The sequence below is a fragment of the Ambystoma mexicanum genome, chromosome 1q (genome assembly GCF_040938575.1).
Source record: "Ambystoma mexicanum isolate Mex_15411 chromosome 1q, UKY_AmexF1_1, whole genome shotgun sequence".
Classification (NCBI taxonomy): Eukaryota; Metazoa; Chordata; class Amphibia; order Caudata; family Ambystomatidae; genus Ambystoma; species Ambystoma mexicanum.
In genome coordinates this window covers 1,148,103,910-1,148,124,085 of record NC_090922.1, presented here as the reverse complement: position 1 = coordinate 1,148,124,085, position 20,176 = coordinate 1,148,103,910, and the positions used below count along the sequence as shown (strand labels likewise).

The following is a 20,176-nucleotide window of genomic DNA, read 5'->3' as shown; positions in this document are numbered from 1 at the left end:
ACTGCTTTTCCATCAACACTAGTCCACAGCTTCTCCTTAACAGTGAGACTTGCTCCATTCACATGTGTCGCACTCTCCTGACACTGTACCGTGGTTTGATTGGCTACTTGTTATACTTTCTTGTATTCTCTTGGTTCTTGCCAATACTTGTTTCCTTATTACATACAGTTCCTCTGACTCTCTTGGCTTTGGCCAGGGCTAGATTTCTCATACCATACAACTCGTTGTGTTCTCTTGGTTTTGCCAGCACTTGTTTCTCAGGTAACCGTTCATTGTATTTTGGCTGTTGCCGATGCTTGGTTTCTCATATAATGCAGTTCATCATTTCAGTACAGTTCTTAAACCTTCTTTCATTTCTCTCATCTTTCATTCAAATGAGTATTCATAGCAATGTGTGCTTCCCTTTAAATCAATGTTCATTACTTGGTTTCTGTGTTCGCCTGCCAGCCTAGTGTTCCCCCTTCTGGTTGCACTTACCAGTTGGAGCTTATGGCTTCTTGTGAGATCCTCTACCGCAAGTTCCTTCCTTTCCATGCGGTACCTAGCGTCTTCTCCCAGCGGCTCTCCGTGGCTCACCCAGCAGTGTTCCTTCTGTGACTCAGTACTCGCACAACCGCATCGCTCGGACACACTGGTTTCCTTATTGTGGCTTGCCAGCGGCCTCCAGTGTCCTTTGACTTTGCTTCCCGCTGCATAAACTCTGCATTTTTCCACAGATCTCGAGCGCTCCACTTGTCACACCGCTGCACCAGAGAGGTCTGCCTGCACGCAGCAGTTTGTGGTCATACTCCCATAGCTGACTCCATTTCCATCTTTATTCCGGCTTTTAAAGTTGCCGCCTCCATGATCATTCCAAAAAGTATTAAACCGCCCACTACTGAAGCGGTAGTCCTGCTTTACTCTTGTTGTCCACCTCCTCGTCACAATACCTAGCTGGGTTCGGTATGTGTCTGTATTAAGAAAAGGAGGATGTGTTGCTCTAATTGTCCTTTTCTTCTACCAGTAGCATAATGTTTCATGGAGAACATTTTGGGGTAAAAACAGGGGAAGGGCGGTAACAGTCTAAAAACTACAAAGGCTTTAGGGATAGAAGGCTTGTTGTGGAAGGGAAATGGGGAATACCATGTCTCACAGAAGGATGTCCTCTTCCCCACTCCCCAAGTCTCCTCCACCAAGGTGATCCTCCTTCGCATATCCACCCCCAGGGTCAGGATCCAAAAGCAACAACCTTTCCCTGGCCACCCTAGAAGAGGATATTGGTGGGGGAAAAGAATGCAGGATGCCCTCGGGTTCCTCACACTTACTAAAATACTTTATATTGTGTGGGTTTGCTAACTAAATACAATTACTGTATATCTTGGTCTTAACGCGAGTGTGCGGTTGTACCGATAATTTGGTAGAACTGTCATTGGTGTCAGACTTAACAGTTGTACCACAAGCAACTACCACTGAAGCAGTGGCCTTTTGAAATGTGCATTTAAGTATTCCTAAGTGTGTTGGTTAATTGAACAAAGTATTTTAAGACCTTTCTTGTGTAAATATAATAATCCAACATTTTAAGTGTTTCTTTGGACTATTGTATTTACTGGGTTAGTGTACTTACCAATAGCTCACATCTTCCTCCTATGATAAGCCTGGCTGCTCTGCCACTCTGACAAGGTTCCATGAAGTAGTACAGACTTATACTAAGAGTTGGGGACCTGTATACGAAGGCATAGTTTTATGAAGTCTTCCCTCCAGTGGACTTAAGGAAAACTCCCCTTACACCACTTACTATCTCCATCTTAATCCCTCAAACGGAGGCTCTTTTCTTTCCATGCTCCTCCATTCCCCTCCCGCTCCTTCAGTCTTTATTCTCCCCCCTCAAACCTTCCCATCTCTCTGTTGGCCTGTAATCTTGGCGTCATTCTTGATTCTTCACTTTCCTTCTCCACTAATATCTCTTCTATCTCCCGTTACTGCCCTCCAGCAGAAGTTCAGTATCCTAAAATCCCGTCGGTTCCTTATTTTCTCCTCTGCCAAACTTCTCATCACCATGCCATCAAAGATATATCAAAAAATTATTACAATACATACCGATCATAAATATCCACTATTTCGGCAGTTCAGTACAAGAAATAAAAATATCAGAACCTTGTAAAGCAATTCCATTAGACAATGCACGAATCCTAAAGATTAAAATCATTCTTCTGCAGTGATTATAAACTAGCATAGGATGGGCTGCATGACCTACCTATAATTTGAACAATTTCAGAAAAGGATAATGTTTCTTTTATGGGAACCAAACTGCACCTCCCTGATGATGCCCAGCAAGGCCGAAACGTGTCTGTGGTTGTTTGCGTGCAGAGGGGACTTGGCATGCTCCCATTGGTGGCAGTACCTGACTGATTTGCATGTGGCTGGACCCCTTTTGTAAGGGCGCAGACATGCTAAAAACTGTGGTGTGGAAGGTTGCTCAGAGTAGTGCCAGTAGTTCAGATTAATTCAAAACCTTCCACCCATCGCTTTTTTTGGTTTCTTTTATTATTATTTTTTGTTTTTATTTGCATTAAAATTGCAACCACAATTTTTATGAATATCAGACAACTTATCCAATGTCCAGTAAAAGAGGCAACAGGAGAAAATAAATAGTAAAAGAGAAAGTAAAATAAGACTAAAATAAACAATGCAGTCAAATGGTTTTAGCAGACCAAGTCTCAGGAAAGACTTCTGGCAACAACTTAGCCACAGCAATTACATTCTTCGACCATTAAGGATGTCCACCAAACTGCAGAGTCAGAGATTGTGTTCCGAAAAGAAGGGTCTAAAGAATTTTGAACGTGCGTCTCTTATGGCCAGCATGCTGTTATTACGTGAAACAAGGATTCAACCTTGGAGGTGTTACAATGCCAGCAATGATTTTCTGGTGACTGTCCCCGGATTGCTTGAATCTCGTTCGTTGGGTGCAAGTTCAGAGAAGCTCTCATAAATTGGTCCCTGACCTTCTTGTCAATTGCTTCAAATATTCAGACTATGACTATATTTAGCTTTCGGCCTTCTGAAGGTAAACAAGCTAAAGATTGGTAACTACTAGCGACATCCAAAGTTTGGATCAAGTCATGATCTTTTCGTTTTTCTTTTACTTGCATCAGATTAGTCACCAGTTGCTCCAAGGAGCTTCCATCGCCTCTAGGTGATTCATCATTTTCAAACGCCAACCCTTCAGGGTTGGGTTGCAGACGATCATTTCCTTGTATACCATTTCCTAAATTACAGGACGCGGAGGAGTACAGCATTTCCCGAACAGGGCTAGTCTGTTCCAGTCGACTATGCACTTCAAAGATGTAAGGCCCAGTTCTCTCTGAATGATGGCAATAGGAGTGGGCAACGTGACTCCCAGGACCTTCTTCCAAAAGGCCCCCTCAAGACGTGACCATAGGAGCGCCGGGATGTTGAACATGGCTTCAACCTCATAAGTCACCACATGTGTTACGTTGGCTTCGTAGTACCTTAGGACTGGTAAAAAAGAAAAGCGCCCAAACTTTTTGTTTAGTGCACATGCTTGGCTGGTCAGAGCTTTCATCTTTCCCAGAAGATAAGTTGACATTAGGGCTTCAGATCTTGAGTTACTCAGCCAAATACCCAGATACTTGAAAGACTGCACCTGTTCAATTTTCTCGCCACCTATGTACCAGGATATTTTTTTTTTTCACCTTGGTAGTTACCAAAGCTCAGGGTTTTTGTTTTGCCCTTGTTTTAAGATGTAACTTGTAACTTGTAGGGCGTTAAGTTGCCTTTGTAGACCCACAGGGGTCTAGTCGATAAGTACGACATCATCAGCGTACAGTAGTCGCAATAACTGGGCTCGTCCGACTTTGGGGGTCCTCCAGAAAGAAATTTAAGAGTGCCGGGCCCATTGGGCACCCCTGCTTAATGCCTGTTGAAGTTTTGCTTTCATTAGAAAGGGTCCTCCCTTTGCTCATTCAGACTCTTAAAGAAGTGTTAGAGTGCATAGCCATAATTGGATGAAGTATTGACTTAGGGCAGATCTTCCTCTCCAGTTTCAACAAAAGTTTACCTCTATCAATTTGGTGAAACGCCTGGACCAAGTCCAGGAACGCCATGTAGATCTTAGGTTTTTGACTTCCTGAGTTGCCTTTCAGTACTTGGAGATGCGAGATGTAAACCGAGGGGCCCAAGCCCTTAACAAAACCCGTTTGAAACGGGTCAAGGCAATTGACACCAGGTTTGAAAATGGTCCAGAATGACTGTACTGTATAGTTTTCCGATTCAGATCACCTTTTTTGTGGATCGGTACCACTATCCCTCTCCTCCATGAGCTTGGCAATTGGTGAGAGATGGCTATTTGGTTGAACAAGATGGATATAAGACAGCCCAGTCTTCGGGGAACTCCTTCAGCATGCTGTTGGTCAGCCCATCAGGGCCCGGCGCTCTTGAACCTTTTATCTTCTTGATTCGCTTTACAATGTTGCTGACATCGTTGTCAAACACCCACGGTTCAGGACTCTCGCAGGCAGTGGCACTTTCACTGGTATCCAAAGGCATGGTGTAGAGACTTCCAAAATGATTAATACAGGATTCCTCACTTATTGGGTTTGATTAATCTTCTTTTGACGCCGTCTCATCAACTTTATCAGTGACCAGAATTTCCTCCGATCTTTACCGGCCAAAGCTTTCAACATGGCCTCTGAGGCGTTCTGGTATCTCTGATGTTTAGATGCACACAGCTTTTGTTACTTGACTGGGCCAACCGAGCTGTTTGAAGATCTTTAGGCAACCCAGACTTCTTAGCAACTTGTGCTAGCTTTCTCACCACTTTTCTCTGTGCCACCAGATCCGAGTTAAAGGTGTGTTTATTATTGGTGGCCGAGGGGATCTTCTTGGGGTGATAGCTGAATTGTTCCAACAGGGGCAGTATTCAACTGAGAAAACGGCTCTTCCTAGGTCCGTTGTTAAGGTTCTAATCTTTGTGGTTGATAGTCTCAGACATAGTCCCCCATTGCAGGAGTGACCGTTGATGTCATTTGTTCCCAAGCGATGGGGCTCAGTACCTTCCATTCCAACAAGTGGAGATGATGGTCGCTATGAGTTGTCTTAACCACTTGGAACTTGTTTACCATGGGTAGTAAGTTGTTAGAGACGTAGATGTAGTCTTAAGACCGAGCTGTGACCCATATTGTCCCATGTTGGCTGAGGTGGCATGTCTGCTTTGAAGTTGCCGTTAAGCAGGTGCATATCTCTAGAATCCATAAGTGTTCCATAAGTCCCGTCTGGTGTGCCGGATCTGCAGTGTTAAGGTTGCCACATATGATGACATAGTTAGACTGCTGGTTGATGTAATCGTCGTCCAGTTGGTCGGTAACCTGGGCTATAAACACTTCATTGGAAATCAACACCTGATTCCAGTAGACGTTGATAATTGTTAGTTTACTTAAGGGTTCGAAGCCTACTGATGATGCCCTGGTCTCCCCTCCAATCACTAATTCTTGTGTAAGGAGGTTCATTGAGACAGATTTGAGAAGATTTAGGGGACTGCCTGATTTGACTGCTGTCAGGAGGCCCGCTGATGGACTTGTAGATATTTCAAAGCCGTCCAAGACTGGAGTCTTCCTTAACTAAGTCTCTTGCAGACAAATCCGGTCATAGTACGCCACACTTATTTCACTGGCTTTTAATAGATGAGTGAACCCCCGAGTGTTCCAGGAGGCTAGCTTTAAGTTGGTAGGTGTAGGTACCGAAGGAACTGTATGCTATTATCGGCATTGTTCTTGAAGGTTACGGCTGGTTTGCTAAAGTTGCTTTGGGCCGATAAAGCACATAGCAGCCAGGACCAGTATGATTATGCGAGACTGAAAGTCTTGGAAGCAACTTCTGCGTTAATACAACCCACTTGCCGAGAGGAAGACTGTTTGTTTGAAATGTGACGTTTATTTTTAAACCTGGGCCAGTTGGGTCCCTTCCTAAATCTAAGGGCTTCAGATAGGTAGATATTGATGCAGGACACATTGTTCCGCCATCCCCTTGAAGTTGGTCTAGGTTGTTACTGCAGGAAGTTTTTGATGCTGTGGCTCATTTTAGATGCCTTGGTGAAGTGTCATCCACAAATTTTCCAGCCGTCAAGTCAAACCCCAACATTAATAAGCTCTCTGTTGCATCAAGCAACATGTTTTTGACGACAGATGAATTGATGTTGAGAAACAGAATCCAAGCGCCTTTCGTCGCTGAATTCGATAAGTTGTAGGTCGATCAAACGTAGCTGTCGCAAGTTTGGAATGGAGTGTAGAAGATCTAAAACTGCTCTCCAATAAAGAATGAGCTTGTCGTTACATCCAGCACTCTCTCCAATTTTAGAGAGTGAGATAGGGGATTCTTATGCCACGAACCTTCCGGAGCTTGGCTGCTGTTATTCCATCTAGATTCTTTGTGTCTCAAATTTTCCACCCTTCTTGTGCATTCGCCACGATAGTACGGGTGTTTAGTCTGGCAGGGTGACTGTTCTCGGGTCATTTGCTCCTTTGCGGTAACCAACCGTTCGTTGGCTTTTTGATGATGTCTTCTCTCAGCCATGGACACACTGTCACGACCCTCGGCCCTGATTCCCCACTGGCAAGCCCATTGGCCAGGTGGAATCAGGGCTCGGATCACTAATAAGGCCTGGCATCCACTTCTTAGGCCCTCTTGGGGCCAGTCCTGGCGCCTTTGGTGCCAGGCTCATCAGTAACAAAAGACCTCTGCTTGCGGAACTACTTTATTTAGGCTTTCAGCCAACATGGAGGCATCCACATAGCTTGATTCCTAGAACCAAGCTATGCGGTCTAGTGTTTTGGGTGTGGTGGCCTAGCGACTACTTTACCTGGACTACTTTACAGTGGCTATTTAAACCACACCCGAACAAGACAACATGCTTTGCGTTACTGTGCTTCTAGCAATGTGACGCTCACCGTGTCCAGCTTTCTCACGAGCCTGGTGAATTCCGGACCTGCAGAAAAACCAGGAACATCGTTCGCAGCAGAATCTTAACTGCATTCATCATCCTTCACTGCTCGCAGCTCCTGAGCAGCTCTGTTGGTGGAGTTAACCGCCCGGATCGAAGGACCTGAGAAAAGGAGGAAGACATCATTTAAAGGAGGTAGTGGAGACATAACAACCACAAAGCGCTTAAAGACTTACCTGGTTGGTTGCTTTTCGGCCGGCATAGCTCCGGGACTCCATCTGCACTGGGAACTCACTGCGACATACGAAAAGAGAAAAGGACCGGTCAGTGAGGACAAGACATCGCTGCGCTACGCAAAGCGCCTCCTTACCGCATCATAGCGCTATAGCGTGCCATCATCTCCCGGTGAGAACCAGCATATCCAGTTCTCCAAGTGGACACTCCGCGCTCCTAGGGAGATAAAAAAACAAACAAAAACAAAAAAAAGAAGACATTTAGAACACAGAAAAGGCATGCAAGAATTACGACGCCATCAATCGCAATAAGACCTACCTGAAAGACACTACAAAGGCAACAGTCAGTGAAGTAACTGGACCGCCCGCGCCCACAAAAGACAACGCGCCCCTGCCCAGAGAGCAGGACGGAGATCCCACCGATTCCGACAACCAGGTGAGATGAGAACCTGGAGGGGCTGGAAACACAAGGGAGGTGGGGCAAAACTTACCTTGGTCGCCCAGTCCTAATATAGTCTTCATTTCCAGGCGGAATTCCATCGACACCGAGATCACAACAGGGAATCATTGGGAAGGGCACCAACGACCAACTGGCTGGGTGGCGTCCCCGTGGATACCAGGTGAGCGTAACACACGAATGGAGGTGAACCCGGCAAGTCCGCCTGAGTTTCTGGTGACTCAGCGCAAGCTTCAGGATTAGAGATTGGGGCCGCTAACCCCTTCTCACGTGACTGGCTACATGTTGATTCATCAAGTGAATAGTTAAAAAGTTCTAAAAATTGTTTGCAATGTAGGACTTGCAGGGACCGTAGGAACATGTACACTTGAGGTGTCCGCCCTAGTGTCAACGGGCTGTCCATGAGGACCTGCAATCACCCTGCTTCTTGACTTTAAGGAGGACTTTCTTGGGGCGTGTTTCGGAACTTCCACCACACCACTCTGAGTAGATTTTGGACACTGTTGCTGGGCCTCTATAGTTATTTGCTGGTCTTGTCCTTTTTACTGAGCCCAGGAGTCTTTTGTTGGTTGAAGATGGAGAAGGCTAGGTTGCCGCTAGCTCCTTCACCCTCTTAAACCACTGAAATGTTTAGTAATGATTGGTCAGTACAAATACATGATCCATTCTCCGCTCTTTTGGGAACCGTTGCTCCCTTCTGTGAATCCTTAGGAATACCCCTGTCAGATCGTCAGGGAAGGACACGTTTGTAGTCTGGACAGACCTGGAACAGAAGGTACTTGAAACATGGTCTTTTCGATGAACCATGCTGGCGTTGTCACCTGGAGGGTACTTTCCCACTTTCCCAAACTCCAATCTTTTGCTGTAACAAAGCCTTCCCGAAAGATATGTTTAGAATGAGTCAACGGCAGTAGCATAGTAGGATCCTTAAGTGTGTTGTTCATCCAATTTGGTGGATGGTGATAGTGCCTGGGTGATGGTTGCCATAATTTAGAATAGATCTAGTTTTTCTCTTCTATTGGAAGAATTTGATTGTGGTTGACCAGGATGCTGGTTATCCTGGAGCTCAGAGACAGGGTTTTGATCAGAAGCTGATGTGGACAAACCAGGCTGGTCAACCACAGTTTCATGTAAGGTCGGCCCCTCTTCACCCGGCAATGACAAATCCCGGGTTGCCGGTACGCCAGATAAAGCTGGCTCCGGCCTCTTTAGTTTTGACACAAACACTCGAAACTAACACAAGAGGAATGGGCCAACTCCCGGCCGTCTGCACACCCAGCACGTGCCGGGGAAAACAAACTCTCTCGCCAACCTCTTTGGGGGTATCACAGGTGCGGACGAGGCGCCTGAGTCCAGGCACTTGGAAGCTGCAGTCGGCTCGAGTTCTAGCATCTGTGAGCCGTCCTTGCTGAGACTAGATGTTGGGGTTGTGCTTTGCCTATTTATCATGAATGGTGAAGGTGATGTTAACAGAGGTTTTGCTATAGATGTGGATGCCGTGAAGTTAAATGGGGTAATCCGATTGGACCCTGAGGCATGGTCCTCGACTTGTCCCTGAAAGTCTTTGATCGGTCACACCCACGACTCCACACCCACCAGAATATCCGCATCCGATGGGTCGACAGAGTTGAATTCAACAATAGAAGGAGCCAGCTTTTTGGTGAACATCGAGGGTATAGTTGAGCCCAAGGCTGGACTCCGTTGTACGAGCCTTGTGTACCAGTTTTGGAGGTTGTTTAGTTGATTTTTGTTATAATCCCCATGCGATCTGGCAAGGTGTCACATGCATCTTGGCACCAGGATGAATGGAGAAAGGACTTATGTTGTCCTTTTAAAGATGCGTTGGTAAAGTCAGTGTTACTTCGGTCTGGGGCACAAGGTTCCACCCTTTGGCCAGACAATTCCTCTCCAGTTAAACCCGGGAGACCCGGGCTGCTGTTGTTTAAGTTGGGGCAGTTGTAGGCAGGACGGGCACTGGGTTATATTCCATTTTATTAGATCCTGTACCCTCCATGTGGGAACGGGATGTCGGGATATGTTCACCTGTACATTGTCAAGAGTTGAGAATTTGAGCCTCAAAAGAGGGGTGTACCAGAAATGGAGGATACCAGTTCCGCCCTTTCTGCCTCAGTTGATATTAGAACAACCTGTGGCCCGCTCCCTCCGCTGAGCTGTCCACTCGTGGTAGAATGATGGAATGGGGAGAGCCCGTAGTCGGGCTAACATATGATTCATGTGAAGTAACCACAGGATGCGAGATCGACCGAGGTTGAAATTCGGCAGCTGGCAAGTCATTCTGAAAGGAAACCTGTACATGAGGGCACAACAAAAGCCCAGGTGATGTTTGACACTGAGCTTTTGAGGAGTTCAAGTCGAAAGAAGAAAATGAGCACAAAGGAGTGGCCACAGTGTCCGGTGAAGCATCTCAGAGCGTCAGCACAGGGGATGTATCCAAAGTTAATTTGGAGCCAGGCGTTGCCTGGCGCATAAGGGTCCGCATTGAGGGAGAGGCAAGCATTGGCACCATTAAAGTGGAAATTTTAGGCTTACTCACCACATGGTCATCACACTCCAAGTCAGAGTTCCGAGACTGCTGTTGCCGTTTTTGACATGTGGTGACTTAAAGATAGCAGCCGCCCTTGATCACACGTACTCTGGTTTTTGGAGCTCCTTCGTAACATGGCCTCGTCCATCGGACACCAGACACTCTATTGCACTCCTGGTTTCTTTTATAGGAACAATCATACAATGGGGGGAAATTATGCTCATCAAATGATATGCCACCACATCCTGTTACTAATTTCGTATTTCTCTTGAGTCAAAGCCAATAGAAATGCGTTCAAATGGAGGCAATTTATGTTTTCTCACCTGATTTTTGTGCGCCCAACTGAAATAAGAATCAGATTTCATGGTCATAAGAGAATAGTAAAAATTCTCCAACCAGAGATTTCACTGGTATACTGTTAGGGAGAATTCTCATTTCTGTTCCAATTCCCTTCAAACTCAGAGACCCCCAGCTCTTTTGCTGGACTTTGGGACTTGTTTAATTTTCTATACTGGAGTGAGTGAGACCTTTTTCTCACTCATGTATTTTTGATCTAATTTGGACTCTGTTTCTTTTGGTTTTGGAGTCTGACAAACTCCATATGCATCACCTTTTGTATTGTGACACACAGCACTCTCCGTGCAGTGTCACAGAGCAGTCTTTTGGATTTCTCTTCAGGTTTAAATACCTTCTCTTGGGTAAACTACTGTTCCCAAGAGTAGTACAGTGAAATTGACTTTACTTATCGGTTTTTCCTATGTCGGTCCAGTAAAGCCTAGCTTATGTGGAAGTACTCGAGGGGTGGGGGGGATAGGGTGGGAGGTGGTGTGGGGGGTGGGGGAGGGCTGGGGGAGGTGGTGTGGGGGGTGGGGGAGGGCTGGGGGAGGTGGTGTGGGGGGAGGTGGTGTGGTGGGTGGGAGGAGGGTTGGGGGGAGGGATGGGGAAGGGGGATATATGGGGAGGGGGGATATGGGGGATAGGCCGGATAGGTGGGGAGGTGGTGTGGGGGGAGGGGGTAAGGGGGGAAAAGGGGTATAGAGGGGGAGGTGGTGTGGGAGGTTGGGGGAGGGATGGGCGAGGTGGGGTGGTTACTTAGTAGCCCTTTTTCCTACTTGCGCATGTAAAAAATGTTAAGTTACCCTCACGACTTTTAATGACTGGTTGCAGTGGTTTAATTTTCATACAAGTGTGCATTTATACCGCAGGCTGAATCCTCAGCTGCAGTATTACACCCATAGGTGCCCATTTTGTCAAAATGGCCCCAGTCTCCTTTTTTTCAACATTTCTTGTTGGAAAAGTGCTTCTTGAGATTTACTCTGCGAGCCAAACCAGGTTTGGTTCCTTTGTTTGTTTTGTCTTTGGCAGGGTTCACTGCTGAAGCCCACCTCTGGCTCCGGCGTGTCTGGCAGGGCAGGAAGTGAGGGAGGTTCTCGAAACTCCCTGTGCTTAATCTCCTAGGTGAGAGGAATGCACCCAAAGGTGATTGGCTGGCTGGTTGGCTGTCCGTCCTTGCAGGATAGCCACCCTGCTGTGTGAGTGACAGCTATGCTGCGAATGAATGGGGGAAACCTACATAAACCTGGTTTGGCGTGCAGAGTAAAACCCAACAAAGACCTCACAAGCAAGAAAAGGCTAAAAAAAAGACCAGGCCCATTTTGACAAAATGGGCACCCATTGGTGCAATACTTCAATTTACTGGGGCTGCAATTGCAGCCCGCGGTAAAAACACAAAATGGTAGTAAAAAGTAAACCACTGCCACCCGCAATTAACTGTAGAAAGGGTAACATAAAAATGATGCGTAAGAAACTAGACACGGGATACTAGTAACCCCTCCAGTACCCTATTGTAAGATGGTGTGTGCTGGGTCTAGAAAGTTACAATGTAAGTAAAGTCAGTTTCACTTCACTGCTCTTGGAAACCGTAGTTTAACCAAGAGAAGGTATTTAAACCTTTGGGAAATCTGAAAGACTTCCCCCGTGCCACTGCACTTAAGGTGCTGTGTGACACAATGTAAAACGATTATGCCTATGGAGTTTGTCAGACTCCAAAACCAATAGAAACACAGAGTTCAGATTAAAGAAAATACATGAGCGAGTGGGGGAAAAAGGGCTCACTCTCTCTAGGACTCCTTAATTTTGATCTTGAAGTCCAGCAAAAGTGCTGGGGGTCTCTAAGGTAGAAGGGAATTAGCACATTTCTGAGAATACTCCCTAACAGAAGGCAGGGTCAGAAGAAAGAAACTGGAAGAGAAGCTTGCTGACCTTCCTGGACGGTTGGTTTGCCTGGTGAAGCCCTACTGCAGTGCTGAAGCTCTGAATTTCGTATTGACTAGAGAAGCCCGGAATGGATGACTTCTTCCCTTGGGTTGGTGGGACCAATTGACAGCATGAAGAACTGGAACCCCTCTTCCTGCTGGCTGTACGTCTTTGCTGCTTCTGGAACCGATTTGCAGGGGACAGGAACACCAGGAACGAGTGTATCGTCTTTAAGCCGGACCCGAGCTCAGGGAGATCCTAAGGAGCCTCTCGAAGCAGGACAGCCTGAGCCACCTCAGAGTGCTGGACCCCAGAAGCAAGGGGTGCGCATAAGGTGTCTAAGTACAGGGGTGGTGCTATTTGCCGGTAGCTGAAACCGCAAAGTGCAGCTGATTTGGAAGGAGTCCTTTGCCGCCGTCGACCTATGAACTGCAGTGCAGGAGTCCTCCCTCTTGTCCCCACGACTGAGGACCAGGAACTGCAGGACTGCAACTTGAACAGAAGCCGGCTGGATCATCATCTTCCAACCTAAGGTACTGTCTTGACTAAAGGGGTACTTCCCTTGTTTTGTCTATAGCTTGTCTCTCTCACTTGAGACTTACAGTAGCTGTATATTCTGCAGAGTTGTTTGCAGCTTTGCTTTCACAAGTCTTACAAACTCTTGCCTAACATACACTAACTAATTGGTCAAATAGCTGCTTCGATCACTGACTGACTTGATGACTTTGCAGAATTCATGAAAAGAGGCTCTAAAACCAATGAAAGCATGGAATCACTAACCAACCTAATTTTCTTTTTCTGCAATTGTCTTGCGCAAGTAAGTTAGTTAAAATCAATCTAGTCAGTGTTGCACAATTGCTCAACCAAATAGAAACCCACATAATACAAGGCACCTAGATGTTTAATACATTACTCAAGGTAAAACAATTAATTAGCTGTTGGGCTAAATACACTAACCGTCATCTTACAGATTTTCATTCAACAACTCGAATCCTAGTCTGTGGATTTATGGCCAGTAAGTGATAGATACATCTCTTATTCCTTATCGAGACTTGAGCTGAGATCTGTAATCCAGTTATGCGTAATCGGCTCACTGTGATGTCTGTGATTGTATTTGTTTATGCATGCATTTTGAAATAACATTAGTTGGTTTTCTTTCCTCGTTGTAGGCATTATCCAGACTGCATCAGTTAACTCTTTGTGGGCATTCTTTAGTTGTTGAGTTCGCAAAGGAACACAACCATGTTCAGCTACTTGATCAACCTTCGTATTCGGAGGGGAAAAAAAGGTATGTCAGGCATCTGATCATTTTACTTTCCCTTTTGTTAATGTCTTGGTGCAAAGGATATCCTTCCAAATGATTGATGATGTTTTAAATGATTTTTTGGGTGCAATGCTAACTTTATACTTCTAGGCAGTTGCTTTTAAGTACAACGATGAGATCAATCCTTCGAAATAATTCTATAGTATTTGTATACCCGACATAAATTGCACACATGAGAGGAAATTAACAAACTGAAATGGGCACAGACTATAAGGTGCACAATTTTGCTTGCCTTTTGCACCTTTATCTCAGAATGTGCATGCGGGAGAACATATACAGTAATGGCTGCAGGCGCATTGGCCAAACAGCCAATTCCTCATGCGTATGTAAGTGCTAGGCATTCAGCCAACATCCCCATATCAAGCTTCATTAAATCCACACAATCAATTGAGTTTTAGTCTACATTTAAGGTGGCTAGTTTCCCACTTTAATTGTACTCCACCTCGTGGTCAAGAGGCCATTCTGAAGTGTTTGTGTTCAGTAATTACACTGTCTGCCGGTGTCTTCTAGATGACCGCATTGAACTAGGCAAATCCCTGTTACCTGGAAGTCAACCTCTGGCAGTCTGCCCTTCAAACCCGTTGGTGAAGTTGGTCTAAGGGTGGGCTCTTGAGCAGCTCTTGGGTAGATATTCACTGAGAATGACTGAGTCTTCCTCCCTGGGAGTCGGCCTGCTTCTGCTTTCTCTAAGTAGTGATCACAGAGGAGCACTCAGGGAGGACTTTATCAGTTAGCAAAGATAAGTTCCAGTGAGGCATTGAGCTGGCGTGGTACAATGAAGATTTTGCATTACACCAGTCAGTATGTCTCAGTACTCCCCATTGACCCTCCATGCCCCCACCAGTTCAACTTGCTGGGTGAGGGTTTTGATTTTGCGATCCAAATCTGCACTGTATTATATTTTATACTTGTATTTTATTACATTGGTAATTAGAAAAAATAATTGTTTGGAATGTTTAAGCCTGAATTCTTATCTAGTGTGTTGCAGGTTTAGTGGCAGTTGCTCCAGTGCACAGGAAGAGACTCATATTGTGAGGGTTTTGAAAAATGAACAGCTGGTCGGAGAATCTGATGTGTGGTAGCTAACTCTAGCGCATTGAATGAAGCATGCCTGTGCCTTAGGTGGTGCCTGTTAATTTTGTCCCAAAGACAATAAAGGGAAATTGTCTATAAAAGGCAATGACCTGATGCTGGAGTGTTAACCATCCTATGTCTGACGTGACCGAAAGAATAAAGAAGAATAACCCAAAAAACGTGCAGTTCTTTGATCTTTGTCTGTGGGTCTACTCAAAGATTTGTGGCCAAAGTGAAAGCAGCTACAATACCGGACATTCCCCATGTTAACTCTAATAACCATCAGAAATGTAAACAGAATTTATGCTGTTTTTCAGAGGGCACAACTTTTTGAGTTTGAAACCTAATAGAAGAAAGCATGTTTGGGACTACAAAGGCTGTGTGCGTGATAGTCAAACGGCTGTGCGTCGCAAGGACTCTCTGTATCTGGTGCAGTCTGAAGTTTTTAATAAAGGTCTGCCTGTCAAGGTACATTTATCGAAGTCTGTTGTTTTGCTACGTTGCCTAGGTTTCAATTTGCCAGAAAAGGTCACCTCTCTTGAAAAATCTCCTATTATATTAGAAGAATTGAAAAATGTTGTAAGCAATGTGAATTGAACCACTGCATGCCTCAAGAATTTGAGTTTTCCATTTATGGCAGATTCCGGTGAGAGTAGTGAGGGTGAAGGATGCAGGCTGGAGTTTGATGTGCTCCCAAATCTTTCTGACTCCCACTCCCCATCCTCCTGGCCGGCCAGTACTACTGTGGCCCCAGCTGTGGGTGTTCTATAGTTACCCCACCCGAAACCATGATTCATAGGCTGCCCATTTGGTGATTTTGGTGGGCTTTCAATCGATACACCTGGGACATTATGAATCTTTTGAGCCCTTCATTGGCGCAAATCAATTTTGGTTGAAAAAGATCACTTCAGGGGAAATTCTTGCAAAGTGGCAATAATAAAAAGGGTTTTATGTTCATTTTTCGCCAGTCATTGTCAATGGGGTTTTTGCCAATTAAGTTTTTCGTGAAAAATTGTTTTCTTTTTGAAGGGTTATCCACCTCAAGCCCCCTTCCCCCTATTAATTTAACTCTATTCCCGACCCTATTATCCCTTATATAGCCTTTCCCACACCCCCTGTGTTTTCCCGTGGGTTTTATCGAGAGACAGATTGACAAAAAAGCATTGCAAAAATGACTGGTGAAAAATGAGCGTTTGTTAGGGAGAATTCTCAAATGTGTTAAAGGCATGGTCTAGTAAAAATTTTTATTGCCCCTACGGGTCGGCCATGTTTTTTTAAGCCTAAGTGGCTCAATTTTAGAAAACTTTCCTATGGACCTTACCCGAGTTTTCGTCCATTAAACGCACGTGAAAACAAGCACCAGGGAGCCGCCATTTTCTGATAATCCTATCTTTTCCCTGATCGCCTTGGCTGACCTGCTTTTGCGGCACTAAATCAATTCCCCCGCCCCTGAGCCTGACATTATCAAAACATTCATATTCCCCGCCTCTCCCCGTGACGTTACTGTGCTGCGTAGGCAAACGCGCCCAGTCGTCTTCTGCGCGACTCCACACAGAACCCGAAAACCAACACAGATCAACTCACAACACAGCGCGCCACAATTCGGAATATGAAACTGTACTTTAAAATGAAACGGCGATACGGTACATTTGGTAAAGTACATTTATTTGACATTAAATGTTTAGAGAATATTCAGCAATTGCCATATGAACTCCGGAAGCCATTTATTTTCTTTTATCTGTATCCGCAATAACTGTTCCGTTTCATCTTGAGTCACGCGCTGTTCCTTTATGGTACACAGGGTGTTCATTTTCGTAAAAAGAATCACTTTGGAAGCACGGTGAACCGCAAGGCTGTTCCATCAACTAGGCACTAGTCCAACCTAAAGGTTATGTTGCTTCTAGCCACTAGTACAGCGTAAGGGCATGTGGGCCCTTGGCGATCTTCCCATAATATGGTGATCGTGCTCCAGTTGTTGACACGAAGCTGCAGGTGTCTGCTGAAGAATCCATCCGCCGGTGTCTCAAACAGATGGCAGTGGCAGAATGGGATCAAATACCTGTTATGAAAACAAAAAAAATTATAATTAGTCTCGCTAGCCGAACTTCATTAATATTACTCATTTTATTTATTACAGCCGATCAGAAACTATTTGCTTGCAAGGATAGTTCAATGGAGTATGTTCGTCTCTAAAATCAATGCGAAAAGTAACAAGATAAATCGAGTCCAACACACAATGATAAACGACAGTCTACATGCGTGAGGAATGATATATATGATATGGCATTTGTAACACGCCTATACTAGTGTTTCTAGGCGTGACGAGGCAGGTGGGGATCAAGGGCAGACAGACAACGATCCTACTAGGCCAGGTGTCTTTCTGATCGCGCATGGGGAAGGGCTGTACATGGTTAGTTGAATACAAATTAAATAATAGGGCCAGCTGGTGGCAAGTGCAAGGTAAATGCCGGGAGAAGGGGCTGAAGGATACAGAGACAGTCCCGTAGTGCAGGTAGGCAGTGCATGGAAAAGTGGCTGGGCCAAGGACCGTGTTCGGTGAGACCAGTGGACCTGCATGCCCATGTGCCCACTACAAACAGTTTTACTTGCTTTTCCTAGCTCTTCATTCATTCATTTATTCATGCATCCATTCATTAAATCTTCATTCCGGTATAAAAGCGTGTAAAGATTTACTTACATTATATTTGAAATTTCCATTGTGTCTCTTCGTAATGCAGTCTGTAAAACGGACCGTGCTCTTGACAACGATTTTTCATATACTGACCTAAAATGAAACTCGGTCTAGTTTCTGAATTTTCTGCCTTATCGTCTCTTACGTTATTGCGCACTCCCTTCAAATGTAGTTCTTTCGGCATGGTCCCTGTCTCAAGGCCAAAAAACAATAGACCCTTATACTTCCAGTGCGACTTGTGGGCCTCATCTGGGCGCTGTCCTTCGCATTCTTTATTTGCAACATCACGTAGTATAGGCATCTGTGAGAACTTGAAGTTTAGAATCCGTCTATGTAGTACGCCTCAATGTGCAAATGCGAACTGGCTTCTCTCCCAAATGCCACGGCCCGCTTGGCTGGCGCGTTCTAAGTGCCCCAATTTTGTCCCCGTTGTCTGCGAGCTTTGCAGCCCAAATTGAGACATTTCATTTTTGGCGGAAGGTCAGGGAAAGTATAAAGTACCACAAGAGTTGAGTTAAAAGTGAGATTTATTGTTTGTTTGTTTTATTATTTGCAATACGCAAGCCTCCCCTCCGTTAACAGTGCGCAGCATTTACATTTACATGAGATGAGACACGAGAAAAATATATACATACAAATATGTGAGGTGAATAGAGAGAATTCAAAGATGACACCCAGCTTGTTCGCCACCCATGATGGTGAAGGTAGAGGTTAGGTTTACAGGTACACTGTACAATAACATTTATTTACAAAAAGACAATCGTATTGCAATTATTTAAACCGTGATTTGTACTTCACAATCAGCTGTGCTTCGGGTGGGCATGGCACAGTCGCAATGTTCGGTGGCAATGGATCACTGCTCTGCACAGAAACGTCCAAAATTCCATATCTGTGCTTCTCTAACACAGCAACAATAAGGCCTTTCACAAAGTCGAACTGCATTTCATCATAGACTGGTTTGATCACCCATTGCTTACTTCGTTTTGAAAACACCTTAGTGTAGCGAGGCATCCTTACTTTACCCCTAGTCCTAGATTGTTCACGTCCGACATTGCTGTTATGGGCCAAGACCGCTAGTAGAGTGCGATGTTTCATGCCCCGAAAGCTAAAATGCAAGCGCTTTGGCCTGTGCTTTAGGCACGTATTGTGGAACACCTCCAAATCTCCTGTGTGACAGAATTCTGTCAGTCCTCTCAAATCTCTTGATAGAGTTTTGTCGAAAACAATCTTCTCAATGGCTTTGTGTGTCGGTGAAGATGGAATCTGCCACTTCTTCTTCCGTGCCTCCTCTGGGGACAAAGGGCCATGTTCACATTGGTGGAAATGTTCATTTGCTGTCCAGCGGTGAAAGTTGGTACAGTGGTGCATCAGTGACCGCCATTTTTCAAGTATTATTTCCACTGACCCCTCACAAGTTTTTGAGCTCCACCAAAGATGGTTGGTGATAGAATGTGACCACTGCAAAATACTTTCAAAACCTTTTTTTTTTCCCTGCAGCCGAGATTTTCTTATTGATTGATTTAGCAAGATGCCATACGTCAAATTGATGTTTAATATGTGGGAACTGCTCTCTCATTGTCTTGGCAATTGAAACGTGTCTATCCGTGGCTATGAGGTCGATGTGCATTCCCCTCGATTGTAGATATTCCACTGATTTTATAAAACCTAGTTTCTCCATGGCCACTGAGGATGTACATTGTGCTACCTGCACGACCACCGAACTCACAATTTTCTTACTATCCATGTCCTGAAAGTGGTAGGTGCAGTACTTTGCAGAAAATCCAGGGCTGTCGCACTGTCCATCGCCGGCTAGCCTGAATCGTTTGCCTTTGAATGTACTTGCTAGAGACAATTGTTCAATTTTCCAAGCATCACTAATGGCCGGAAACAGATAATCACGTTGGTATATGTAGTACAGCGCTTTAGAAATGAAATGGAGTACCACAAACTGAAAGAAAGCCTCTAACTTTCTAAAACTGGAGCCACTAAAAAGTGATGCAGCTGCACACAGTAGATTGCCTGCTGGCAGTTTCTCCAGCATCGGTTGTGCAGACCATGAGAACCTATGATTTAATCTACAGGCGGCATTTATTTTGACGTTACTGCCTTTTATTTGACGAGTCACATTAATCAATGGCTTCCCACATACTTTCCCTCTAATGGAATGCACACATTTCAGCATACTTATAATTTCCATCAAACAACTGTCGATTACAATGTATTTGCTCTCTTTCATTAGACTGTCATCCTGCGTCACCGTTGTTTCGGCCTGTGACGTTGTGGAGATTTCAACACATTGGAAAGTAATATCGCTGATATCAAGTTCTGATGCGTCTATGGATGCTGCGGCTGGTTCATTCTCTGTCATTTCGACATCTATTACTTCAACATTGATGGGAGAACACAACAATGTCGACAGGTTTTTGGGTCGCAAATATTTGGCGGGTGTAGATTGTGTGAATTGATCTGCAACTACTTCAGAGCTATCTTCAATACATTCAATAACATCTTCTTGTGGTGGTGCGGTCGCACTGTAGCTATGGTCCAATGCAACTTTGCTGTAGTCTCCAAACACAGTTAATTCATGTTCTGGCCATTGGACATGAGCATCTCGAGCCTGAACACGCCTCGCCTCAATTAATAGTTCCTCCATAGTGTACA

At 45.0% G+C, this 20,176-nt stretch overlaps 1 protein-coding gene across 3 annotated transcripts in view; it reads left to right on the top strand.

The window, feature by feature from the left end:
* The window catches only part of RNPC3 (RNA binding region (RNP1, RRM) containing 3), a 393,936-nt gene that overhangs the window by 25,602 nt on the left and 348,158 nt on the right, over positions 1–20,176 (top strand). For all 3 annotated transcript variants that reach the window (XR_011290577.1, XM_069641890.1, XM_069641891.1), the window contains exon 3: positions 13,595–13,713. Coding sequence is in view for 2 of the 3 variants with exons in the window: in XM_069641890.1 (XP_069497991.1) it covers positions 13,595–13,713 (119 nt within the window). In the remaining variant the exon portion in view is untranslated. The remainder of the gene's footprint in view (positions 1–13,594; positions 13,714–20,176) is intronic.